The sequence below is a fragment of the Botryllus schlosseri genome, chromosome 7 (genome assembly GCF_051294905.1).
Source record: "Botryllus schlosseri isolate E-star chromosome 7, Bs_hap1, whole genome shotgun sequence".
Taxonomy (NCBI): Eukaryota; Metazoa; Chordata; class Ascidiacea; order Stolidobranchia; family Styelidae; genus Botryllus; species Botryllus schlosseri.
In genome coordinates this window covers 8,689,516-8,702,749 of record NC_137242.1, presented here as the reverse complement: position 1 = coordinate 8,702,749, position 13,234 = coordinate 8,689,516, and the positions used below count along the sequence as shown (strand labels likewise).

The window sequence follows — 13,234 nt, the reverse complement described above, 5'->3', positions numbered from 1 at the left end:
TTTCAATACCCGATTGTCCATAGAGGTAGATTCAAAATCTACCGACCAATAGCGGCTCCTGCGAAGGTTGTGAAATGTCTTATCTCCATAATCCGTAAAGATTGTACATGTTAAATTACTCAATGTTCCTAAGCCCGGAAAGTTGTAAGGTAACCTACATGATCTTTATCGTTCTCTTGAATATTCAGGGTTAGAACTCGCCAACCTGAAGAATATACTAAGCGAAACTCTGCGATATCAAATACAGGGCAAATTCAAATTAATTGCCCCGCAAGAAGTCGTTTCGGATAGGCCTTCTTCGCAGCAGATTACAGGATCTTGGTTGAGCATAGACCGGGATTCTGGCGTGCTCGGATTATCGAAGAGAATCGATAGAGAGCAACTTTGTGGAGAGAGCACCAAATGCATCATCAGATTTAAAGTAAGCGGTCAACATTTACATTGATATATTGTAGACCAAGGTTTTTATTGGTTTGTCTGAAAGGTCTTCGTCTCACAAAGTCACATGATGGTTGTCGACGCCGAAATTGAAGATATCAACGATAACGCGCCTACTTTCCCAGTTTCGAAACTGGTTTTGAACGTGTCGGAAAATCCACTCGTTGATCGCGAGGTCAATTTAGACGCGTATCAAGCTACGGACAGGGACATTGGTAAGAGTTCAATGCAAACTGCCAATTTATGAAGTTTAGGGCTTGATATTCTCACGGCACTCACGCGACATTTGAGCGGAATCGATTCATAAGCATCCAAGCCATCAACAAGTGTCAAGTGATTATCCATTTGGTGTCTGATGGATCCCCCACCCCCAGTGTTACAAAGTTACGTCACAACTAACTATACTGCAATTAGTCAGTGCCTGGTGGTAAGCATGGGCGAAGTAATACATCGAAAACGCCATGAGATTATCAAGGGAGCCAAGTAATTGATATATTTATTCAAAATGCGTTATGTCGTAAGCAGAACTATTTGTATAAGATTATTATTATTTTAACGGTAAGTTGCTGAAATAGAAATAAGTTTCAGAATAATCGCGTGACAATCCCGCCATTTTAACCTACCACCCGCTGGTTCTATTATTTGGCGAAGTACGCTTGAAATGGATTCCAGTCTGTGTCACCATACATGCAAGACTAAGCTGGGTATTAGAGTTTATGTATAAATTTGAGATATCGATAAAGATGTAGTAAGGCTACGAGTTATCTACGAAAGCTACGAAGTTATCACTGTCCGTAACATCTCAATAAATGTCTATTTACTAGTTCAATTTTAGTTACTGGGCAGTGGGTGCGTCACAGCGACGCTCAGCTACACATCTTATTCAATTTAACGTTATATGAAGTTTCGGATAGACAATGACTTAACGCGTACCACAAGTTAATTTTTTTACACAGGCGAAAATGCGAGACTGCGATATAATACTTCATACAGTCGTTACGTCAAAATCCGTCATTACTTCGATGACAACAACTCGTCACGTTTGGTACTACAATTGAAGAGAAACCTGGGTAAGTTAAAGTGCTAGATACTCGTGAGAGATTGTCGTTAGATCGCCCCGAGTGTTCAGACTGTTCACGCCTTACAGGGTGACGATTACCCGCACGCTTTGCACCCGTTTCGACTTTGCCTATAGTCAAATCACGGCTGCAAACGTCGTGTCACAATGTGCTATGTAAGCAAGAATATGCGAATCTCTGATTACAATGTTACACCATGATGACCTATCCGATAGCCAGCCATAGTTGATGCGGTCATATACTCATATCCGTGGATCTAAATCTCCATTGGGATCCAACCAAGCAGATTTAGTGGCACCCAAAACTGCCTGCAGTACAGTCACGTCTCTAATTGTATTCTGGTTGGAGTGGTTACTTTGAAACAGGTCTAACGCTGTTTCGAGCGGTGATCTGTTGTGTATATAGTCCGTTTCCGGAGTTCAACGCTGTCATTCTACGACATCTTCGCGCCAGCAATGCGGCATCTTAAATCACGCCGACGTCTCGACGGAGTAGTTATAATAGTACTGCTTGCGACTTGCTGTTCAGTGGTCATCGAGAGAAGTTGGAGCCCTCGCCTCCTGTTAAATTTAGGAGCGATCTGGCTGATATTCTCTGATATAAATCATACATCGCAGTGAAAGTATACGTCACTATTAGATTTAGGTGAGCTCTGTTTGATATTCCTTGATATAAATCATGCATCGCAGTGAAAGTATACGTCACCAAGCCGGGTGATGTCACTTTGGATTTACCAAGTTGATTGTATCATCATAAAAAGAGCGCATCAATCCGTGAATTCAACTAAGTAGACGCGATCAAAGAGATAAAATATGGATATCATTTACTGCACGTCGCATACCCGCATCCATATACTTGTGGCATCGGTGTTACGGCGCATTTCGATTTAATTCATTCGTTTTTCAGATTACGAAGTCGACAAGATTGTAAGGTTCACTGTTGGCGTCAACGACGCCGGAAATCCGTCGTTAGGCGACTCCATGCAAGTTGCTATCCGCGTAGTCGACGACAACGACCATTCGCCAATCTTCGAGAAAGATGTATGTTGTAGCTTTAATATCGCTCCATTGCTTTTTTGAGATGGTCCAAACCGCTAATGCTATAAGCTGTAAATTCGACACGGGGAAAGTGAGGTACGCTCAGAATTGTTGGCTGGTAAATAAAGCACTGTTGAAAAATGTATGACTTGTAAAATAGTGAAATAACTACGGAAACATGTTTTTGGTGTGATGCCAACCAGTAGCACCTGTCACGTGACCTTTCAGCATTAGAAATTACACCTCCATGACTTAACGCCCGACGGATCTACAATGGGCTGTGTGTTTCTGTGGCGGTGATGTGGGGCTAAACTAAATTGACAATATTGGCTCTGAAAATCGACTTTGAACTATATCATAAAGTAGTGTTTTGTTTCCGAAGACCAGTCCGATTGCGATAGTTATTTTAACATGTCATTCAGTCAGTCATAAACTCAATGACTATACGCTTTTGACATCGCACCCACTGCAATAATACTTAATTTTACTGAATAAACTTACTTTGCTTGTAACGCTTTTCTGTTTGTTCGTTTCCAAGACAAAATTCTATGGAAATGAAATAGAAACATGTCACTTCTTGCGCCTTTAAGCCAAAGACTAGCTTTCTAGCATAACCGGTTATCAAGATATGGAACGTTTGGTGAAATTTTACGGCCCATAGATGGTGCGTGAACTCAAAATCATGATATAAGTATTTCATTTGATATTTCCGGCCTTATATCAAAAATACTTTTTAAAACTTCAACCACTGATTTCAGAAGTACGAAGTCAATGTCACTGAGGGCTTCTTTTCGGAGGATGAAATCATCCGAGTTAACGCCGACGACGCCGACTCCGGACTCTACGGGACTGTGACGTACCGATTGTCGTTTACGAATCCCGAAGTCGTGTTCGATAATTTCAAGCTTAACGACAGTACGGGAGCGTTGTTCTTGAAGAGACCTCTCGACAGGGAAATGTACTCCAGGTGGGAATGCGTTCCGTGTAAACGTGGACGATGTTATCTGCTTTAAATGTCAAGTAAATTTCCGCTTTGCTCTGAATCCGACAAGCCTCTAGAGGTGATTCCCGGCAAAAGGGCCTCGTATAATAATCAAAATACCTTAGTCGGTTGATTGAAATGAGATGGCGATGATGAGCATGGTTTGAAGGATGGCGATAAGCTTATTTAAGGCCTGAGTCAAACATCGTTATCCGTTAACACGCCTACTATCTAGACAAGTAGCTTATCGACGCTGATAAGGGTTACATCATTTCAATCACTCCACCACACTCTTTACCTGTCATCGTCTCTGCTGAGGTGCAGTTAATATGAAAATAATCCGTCAACCTGTCGTTCTGTTATCAAACTACAGGCGTATCGCTTTTCGGCATAGAGATTGCACATATTTAACGATTTTCTGGGCGGGTTTAGTCATATGCTGTAGAGTTTTACGGGAATATGAATCAGCCGGGGGTTCCCTACCTTTCCGTGCCTGAATTATAACGGAATATGTGTCGCACATGCAGTGTCTCGCTGTTAATAGTACTGCAGCTACGGCTAATGGTATCCATGCCACACCGGTGACCGGAAATTATTCATAATTCCGACATTGCGGTCAAATGTCTCGTAAGCAAACTAGAGTCACTCGAACGTAACCTTCTCAAAAAGCACAGATAACATCTATACGTAATTAATATTACATAAAGTTGGAGGTATGATTGTATAAGATATTAAATTTATCCTGAATTTGAATATATATTTTTGCAAGAGATGTCTGGACTCGCGAGTACATGTGTATAGAGTTGTAGACGAAATCAATGTATCGGCAGTTACGCTGTGATGATTACTAGATTACATCGTGGCAATTTTCGTTCAAGAGACTATTTGTGGAAACATATTTTCTTTCTTCCTGGTAGCTGTTATCTTATCAGGGCGCAGAGTTTTTACATATACACGCTGTACATTAATCTGCGCGGGAGATATGTAACGAATTGCGTCCATGCTGTTCAGTTTTCGAATTTCGATCGAGGCCAGCGATTCGGCTCCCAGCAACCCTAAGACCAAGGAGGCGTTCGTTGACGTCTCCGTGCAAGATAAAAATGACAACGCGCCGCGACTGGAGATCGGTTACATAGCGCCACACAACGGTTCCAGAGGTTAGTCCATTTTACCGCATATCACCGCCACTTATTTCGCATACTGCCAAAGTTAGAGTCTAAGCAAAACCGAGTTCATGAGTAATTGTGGTCTGAATATTTTAGTGTTTCTACCGGAATCGCCGACCGACGAGTCGGCTGTGTCGTACGTAGCCGACATATCGGCCAAGGATGATGACATAGGAGCGAACGGCGAAGTGGAAATCACGCTGACGGACAGGGGGTGTAGCTCGATTCGAGGTGAGTGCGTGGCATAGGGGATCGGTAACCAAGTTCTTATTCTTTTTCGAGATACACAATTAGTTTTAACCAGCTGGTTCGTGGTATAGAACATGAAGGTGGTTAGTTCTAGTTTTAGTTCTAGTTTTAGTTCTAGTGGCCTTTTTTGAAAAGTGAGCAGTTCTAGTTCTAGTTGCGAATTTAAATCATTTAGTAGTTCTAGTTCTAGTTCTAATTCCGGATTTTGAAAAGTTGGTAGTTCTAGTTCGAGTTTTGATGCGGATTTTGGAAATTTGGTAGTTCTGGTTTGAGTTATAGTTGCGCTTTTTGAAAATCCAGTATTTCGTACAAGTCTGCATACTCGAATAGTTTTGAGACCTTTCATATTCTACGGCCATTTGAAATATGTTTGACATGTCTCGGAAAACGCTAGTTCCACTCGTAATTAAGTCGACATTTGCTGATACACGTCTATACGTCGACTTGATCGGACTATGTTGACTCCCTTTGCTGTCAAACTGCGCACTTCAATGCCATATTCCACTTCCTCTTGAAGGATAGGGTGACATGTCTTTAAAATTGCTACTTGTACTTCCAATTGAGTAGAAATTCATGGCTTTCCTTATACATGCGCTTGGTATCAACGGTGACTGCTTTGTGTATCTTTGGTGGGTGGATCTCGCTGGATCACCATCGAACAATCTCGTGCCGCAGGTAAAAGACCCTACTTCAATCTGACGAGCGATAAATTGCTACGAAGCGTGGCGCCTTTCGATCGGGAAACGTGCGGGAATTATAGAGTCGTGCTGAAGGCCTGTGACAAAGGCGAACCGAGCTTGTGAGTAAATTAGTGTCAGTTTTAAGGGGGGTTGGCGGCTGCTGTCAGCCATAGGTGATTAATAGGGCGATTTTTTGACCTAAAAAAGGGAAGATTTCGAACTAAAAAATTGAAATTTTGACATTTTTTTAACCTTAATATACTTCATTTTGACCAAATTTTGACCTTATGTATGTAAATTAGGTGTTTTCCTGCATAGTGTTAGAATTGTACTACTATCCATATCTCTGGTTGGAACTGTCTGTCTTTACGAAGTAGTTTGGCCTGAAAGACTCATTTGACTTGAAAACTATCAAATGTTTGCATGAAAAAACTATGTTAACGAAATCTGGACCTATGAAGGATTGCAGAAGTTACACCACGCATTATGGTAGAAATAATTGAAATTTGTTGTAGTACAACGAAAGATAGTTTCCTTCATTCTCCTTACTAAGTAGCTTGCCAAGAATGAAGTGAGAACGTTCAACAGCAGCAGTTATTGGCTGGCCACACTGAAGTTGTGCGTACACTGCTGGTGACACACCGTGTTGCTTCATTCTGACAATGTTGTCTACATCACAATTTTTCTTCATGTGCTTTTTGATATAAGAACCAATGCTCACGCAGTCTTGCTTCTGTTAGGATTTTGCGGTACGTTGAGCATAACAACATGTTAACCTATTTGCTTTATTTGAATGTTTATGATTCACAATTTGCAGACAATGGGCTGTCGACAACGGTAGGCCTATAAAGTAGGCTACAAACTGTAAAACATCAAATGATTAGTTCTCCCGCAGTGCCAAATCTACAATTAAAACGAAATGCAGGTTATTAAAATTTTTTGACTTTGTTTATCATTTTGACATTTTTTGACCTAACGTTACAATTTTGACCTAATTTAAACTTTTTTCGACATGTCAAATAAAAATTGCACTAGTTATTAGACTACCACCACTTCGGCATTTCTACTTACTGTAGAATCTGCTTGCATTACGACTTGGATGTGGACAACCGGGCACCAGTTGACGTCCGTTATCGTTTTAATTGGCAGATGCACATCGAAAACGATACACGTTTCGATACTGGACGTAAACGAATACGCGCCCGTGTTCACCGATGCCAGCAAAGAATTTGAAGTCGACGAGGATGCCGCCGTGAGACACGTGGCCGCGACCGTCAAGGCTCGCGACGACGATAGCGTCAACTCGCCCGCGTTGATGATGACTGAGGTTCGTGTTTACGAGTTGTTGTCGTTGTTTACCAATCCGTATATAGGCTAGAGGCGTATATCAAGTTCATCAAAACTCATTAGTGCATTCGATATCGATACTTATAAGTCCTTCAGACAATAGTTTGTTGTTAAAGCAGCAATGTAACAAACAGTCACATGCAAATTGGCATTGTAAACTTGGTAAAATAAACCAAGATTTTAAATGGCTGTCTAAAAATCAAGAATTTGCTTGTAACCTTTTTTCTGTACATTTTCAAGACAAATTTCTATGGTAGTGAGATAGAAACATGTTGCTTCCGCAGATTTTAAACCCCAAACTGGCTTTCTAGCGTGAGCGGTTATAAAGATATGGCAAAATTAGCTTTTTTAGGCTCGTTTGGTGGAATTGCACCGCCACTAGAGGGCGAAAGAACCTGAAATCATGACAGAAGTTATTATTTGGGACCAACTGGCAAAAGCGTTTTTTGAAATCCTAATTTTTACTTTTTTTCACTCCACCCCTATCTATATATGTATTCGAAGGATGCGGTGAATTCCATTAGCGCGTAGCCACCTTTTGCTTCTGGGGCTAATACAACCCATCTCATCCATAAAAAGTTGTGTTTTTGTATCTTTTCACCTATTGGAATGGGGTGAAAGCACTATTTTGCACCAGATAGTGTACGTTTACCTTTGCAATGTGGTGGAAATCGGCTAAATACACGGTTTTCGTTTACATCGTGGGTCTCACGCTCATCTTTGAGAGAGAACGTGAAATAGATGTAAATACCAGATTTCCCCTTATGGCGTAGGGTGCAAACATGTTATCAGTCACTCTCTACTACCAAACTATTTCGCTTTCACACTCATTTCAATTCGTAAAAACGAGTCAAACAGATCAATTATTATTCGCCGATATGTATTCCAAGGACGCAGTGGATTCCAGTAGCGCGTAGCCACTTTTTACTCCTTCTGGGGTAATAGAACTCACCTCACCCCGGAGTAGCGGTGTATTTGTCTCTTTTCACCAATACGGGTGGAAGCACTATTTTTCACCAGATAGTGCTCGTTTACCTAATTTGCACCGTGGTGAAAATCGGTCAAATACACGGTTTTCGTTTCCATTTTGGCTCTCAGTTCCCAGTTGTACTTTGCCGCCAGATGTCGCCAACGCTTCATAATGAAACGTATTCAGGATGTGATATTTTCAAACATGAATCTTGTTCCGCATTTGAGAATCCTTGCCCGCGTTTCCTTTCGTGTCGAAATCCAAGTCCCTGCGAGGCGATGACTATGAATTATCCGGAAGTCGTAAGAGATTTGTAAATCATCATAAATTCAATTGCAAATCCGGCTGCAATAATAATGAAAAGTAATCGCTCAGTGTGATGAATCGATTCCATTTTTTGTTTCCAACGTAATGCATCTTGCAAGTAAGCCACCTTCGATTAACCGATAAAAGCACGCGCCCCAACCAGGTCTACTCTTTGAAGCTACCTACTCGAGTACTTTTCAAGGCTTTCTTTTTATACTTTCAGTTTTGAAATGTGTTATAAATCGCAACTTTCGTTTCTAATTGAGTATAAACTTACGGACTTAGTTCTAAGTCTATACTCGACTAGCAACGCTGACTACTTAGAGCCTTAGACGGTCTCTATCATCACCTCGACGCTACATATTCTTGTAAACAACACTTGACCACCTCTGGATTTTACTGCATAATGTCTCGCCGATACCGCGACTCTTCCGCGACCACATTTTGCATCGACATTACGTAACCCGTCCGTGATTTTATCCAAATTCTTCCGTTCAGGACGAGCGCATCGTCCCGTCTAAAAACGGAGAAGTCACTTACGCCATTGAGAAGGGCGGAGGTGGACATTTCGCGATAGGAAAACGCGACGGGAGAATCAGGATCAAGTCCGCGCTCGACAGGGAGGAAGTACAAAGCTGGAAGGTAGGCGGAATAGGGATTTCTCTTTCCGTGTTCTCGAAACAGGCCACATTCCCGGTGACTTTTTTCACTCTGGAGTCGAAAAGTAGGAATAGTTTTGTGATCAGTTTTTAGCACTTTTATGAGGAAATGGTCAGAAGAACCGCATGAAATATCCCCCGTTTCCTAGTAACTAATTACCAATATATTGTCGATAATGGGACCTCTATTTGTAGTGTCATCAGTCGCGAAGATCCATCTCCAAATTTCGGATGTAGCCGCCTCCTACCGATTTGAGTAGATATCAGTCTTTGTATTTTCCAGTTCCACTGAAAGTAGTTTTGACATGTATTGGGACTTGCTATACTTCTATACTTGAGTAACAAGGCAAACGAATTTGACTGCCTCTGGTAGCGATTCGAATTACTTTAAAGAAATACGTGTGGCAGTTCGAAAGTCAAGCTTCGAACTTTCGAATCCCGCCGAAATCTGAATTCACGTCCATCTCTGGTTTGTGCGTGCCCATTGAACCTGTAATGAATAATAGCTAAAAATTTTAAATATACATTCTAAAATATAGAAAGAGCGATGTTACCGCCTAATCCCCCCCTGCAAAATCTACACCAAATTCGGTCAGGCTCATCGAGCTCTCTATACTATTCCTTTTCATCTCGGTACTGAGTAGAATACATTGCGTAGTACTGTTTAACAGTCCAAGTGTCAAGTTATGGTAGCTGAACCACATGGATACGGTTGTGTATTCGTGCCTTGCCTTGCGGAAAACCTCGGGATTTAGCAGGACCGGCGTTCCACTTGTGCTCATTCCGAAAACGCAATGTCTACATTGCAGGCCGGATGCTTAAAATAACACCGAGAAAGCGTTCGCGATCGTTATCATTACCGGGAAGCTGTTATTTATTCACGCTCGTGCCGTGAATCGCTGTTTACGGTCGTCGAGCTTCACGCGTCGACGTTGCGATATCTCATTTTGTCAACTATATCCTTATCTGGGAAATCTCCTGGAACTCTCAAAGCTTTGCCGGCCATGGCTGTCATGCATATTGCAAATGCAAAGTTTTCTTTCTCCCATTCGTGGCGGATAACGAAATCGCCGTGACGTTATCTGCCACGGTGTGAGTCGGGCATTTCGCGATGATTGATACACGAATAAACAACGGGTTGCTATTCGGAAAGGTTCCTTTATATGACCGGCTGATTTTATTGCAGATTCGAACAACTTCTAAATCTTCACCTTTTCGGAATCAGATTAGTATTAGATTTATTGCTGCACATTTTCTCCAAATTAGACTTGAATTAGACTTGAAAGTAGGCATCTTTTTCAATATTAGATTAGAACTAAAATTGCGGAATGCGCGAAAACTTGGAAATTAAGTCAGGTATAGTTCATATCAAATCAGACTTCGTTCCCGTTAGCATGCGAATAGCAAATGTCTGTACAACAGTCTTGGCTTGTTTCGCACTGTACGGTTCCCCTGTTGCATTTTCAGGAAAACTAGGAATTAGATTAAAATTTAAATTGGAGCATAAGACATTTCACAAATTAGATTCAAATTAGAATCGGAGCAAAGAAAATTTCACAAATTGGTTCACCGGCATTTCGCTCTGTTTAGCCGAATCAGGCAACTATAGAATTATCTCGTTGTCTGTTTCATAGTCACTGTCCCAAGCGTTTAAAAACATGATCCACGCTTTCGCTGGTAATATTTGTCGTACTTGTGGGGAGATACTATGAAATTTCGTACACACAGTAGCGTTGACACCGGTATTGTTTACACTGCAAACTCATCAACGCGGCTATATTTGCTCTCTTCCTTCGGCGTCGTTAGCAATGATACTTCAAGTACGCGGATAGCGCACGCACATCGTCCGTGTTGACTTATCTTCTGTACGGTAAACGAAACTTATCATCAGCCAGAGTCAAAGACGCGCGGAATATATTTGCCGCTTTCAGTACCTGTTGCGGAAGTATCTGCAGTGTACACTGTACAGTGTACAACTGTACATAAACGAGACTGGGCGTATACAGGGCAGCGAATGTCACTAAAGTTGGCGCAGCTGGCTTACTACTGACCTTCAATCAGAAACCGCTTCACGTCACGGTACCGAAAATTAGATAATGTCCCTCAAGAATTATGCCGATTCAAGTACGCAAAGTCAGGTCGAGTACCTGTTGTAATGTTTTGAGGCGGGGTTTTCGAGCAACGAACTTATACGCTTTTGCCAGCGAGAAATATATCTTTTAAGCCTTCTAACCTGAATGGGAGCCTTAAAACCCTCGACCGGTCGTATCGTAACATACACAATATTTAGCACAAGGCTACATATATTAACGGAAACGACATTTTTGCGACCGGCTAACAGCATGGTTTCAAAGCGCCATGAAATGATTACTGTCTGGAAACGCAACTGAATTTATTCAGAATCACTACATACCCAGGTGTTGGAGGTTTAACTGGGCCAGTACTTCTCAAACTTTTTTAGGCACGTTTGGCGCCCCTTATCGTCATGTCACAAAATGCAACCAGAACGCTAGCATCCCAACGGATAGTTTGATGGCATGGAAGCTTATGACTGTTGATGACAGAATTCTCAAATATGAAATTAGGACCATACACAGACTGATGAGCAATGAGCAATAACTAAAAATCGGAGCATGGCCTACTAAAAAGTAGGCCATGATCGTAGGTAAATCGCGCGGTGCGCGAAAAAATTCTCAGCGGCTTTGCCATTTGCGCCCTCTTCCGGTGCTTTCACGCCTCCCGGTTTGAGAACCGCTTATCCAGGCCGGGCCACAAGGCGCACTGATCATTTTAGTTAACTGTCCCGACAAAAGCCTTGATCAGAATTGTTCGCAGACATATGCACCTCACTGGGGTACCTTGAATGACATCTACGGCTTTTGATCCCGAAAATCTTTTCCCGCTATAAATCTTGGCAGAATCAGTCTGTCGTATCCGCTTTGAATTCTTCTCAATCATAGACAATATATTTAGCTCACTGTCTCGGCTACTGACGGCGGGTCGCCTCCCCGAGTAACGACCACCGACGTCACGATCATCGCGAATGACGTCAACGACAACGCACCGCGCTTCGTGAACCCCACCGCCAACGGCTCCATGCTGTATGCTTACCTATCGCAGGGAGACCGCATCTCCACGATAAAGGTATGTTTCAGATCGCCAAATTTGCGGGCTAATCGAAATCATTTGATGGACTCTTGCAGGCGATTGATACCGACAGCGGGAATAATGGAGAAATCGCGTTCAGCATAAGTAAAGCGGGACTTGCGGCGGCCGACGGGACCCAGCAAGCTTACTACGATTATAGAGAGTTGTTTATGATCAATCAAATGAGCGGCGAACTGAAGCTCAACATCAGCGCGGAAAACGTTACTGAGAAAACTGGGGAATATCAATTGGAAATAATGGTAAGAATGCTTGAATCGAATGCATCTATTTTGCGAGGATTCGAGTCAGCGTGACATGATGAATACTTTACTGTACTTGTACAATTGTCCATTTATGTCTTACTGTTCTCGTCTTATTTCATCACGGGGCCAGAATTGGACTTTGAGTCGACATAAAGAATGACATGGCGTACTGCACTCTGCTATTGGAGTAACTCCGTCGCCTGATGCGGGGCCTACGGTATTCAATATGAATATCGTAGGCCCTGCCTGATGTTTTACCATAATAATTCACGGTTCAACCGAACCGAAACGATTGTATAAGTAACCAAGGTGCTTTGGACCGTCCAATTTGTCTCAGTTGTTTTGATTAGCCCTTGGAAGTTGAACCTTCTTGCAGAAGTGATCGGTAACGAAGTGCCGCTACCTCAAGTATATGTTTTATAAGTAAATCTTTCATAAGAACCCCGTGATATAGCCCCCGTATCACTGCAACTGAATATTCTTTACGTAGATTTTGCCTATTTAATATCTCATTTATAATTTTGTGTTATTCAGTTTGATAAATCTTTCAATTTATAATGTAACCACCTCGGATTAACGGCTAAAACAGTGGTTCTCGAAACTTTTTAACAAAATTCACGAAATGGTCCCTTGGCAAATTTCTAACTGACTCGTGGCTCCTTATAGAATCTGGACAGAACAACACGTTGGATTTTGCGGTGCCAATGTGACAGTTGTAGCTGATTTTCTCAATAACTCTTCATCGAATTACTTATACGATATGTAACTAACGATAAAATTTTGCGTCATCTAAGAGTTTGGCTTGAAAAATTAGTCGCCTAAAAATCTTGTGTTACAGAGATTTGTTTTTTCCGTATCATGTGGATGGGCTGGAACTTGCTTCGCGGTCCTGAAAAATTGTCTCGCGGACC

General features: G+C 41.9%; 1 protein-coding gene across 2 annotated transcripts in view; it reads left to right on the top strand.

Annotated features, from left to right (window-relative positions):
• Positions 1–13,234, top strand: part of LOC145442330 (protocadherin beta-14-like) — a 31,193-nt gene that overhangs the window by 13,958 nt on the left and 4,001 nt on the right. For both annotated transcript variants that reach the window (XM_080320221.1, XM_080320220.1), the window contains 12 exons: positions 189–421; positions 485–653; positions 1,395–1,508; positions 2,424–2,557; positions 3,313–3,521; positions 4,548–4,693; positions 4,799–4,933; positions 5,627–5,750; positions 6,781–6,958; positions 8,753–8,896; positions 11,887–12,057; positions 12,117–12,320. In XM_080320221.1, the coding sequence (XP_080176347.1) occupies positions 189–421; positions 485–653; positions 1,395–1,508; positions 2,424–2,557; positions 3,313–3,521; positions 4,548–4,693; positions 4,799–4,933; positions 5,627–5,750; positions 6,781–6,958; positions 8,753–8,896; positions 11,887–12,057; positions 12,117–12,320 (1,961 nt within the window). The remainder of the gene's footprint in view (positions 1–188; positions 422–484; positions 654–1,394; positions 1,509–2,423; positions 2,558–3,312; positions 3,522–4,547; positions 4,694–4,798; positions 4,934–5,626; positions 5,751–6,780; positions 6,959–8,752; positions 8,897–11,886; positions 12,058–12,116; positions 12,321–13,234) is intronic.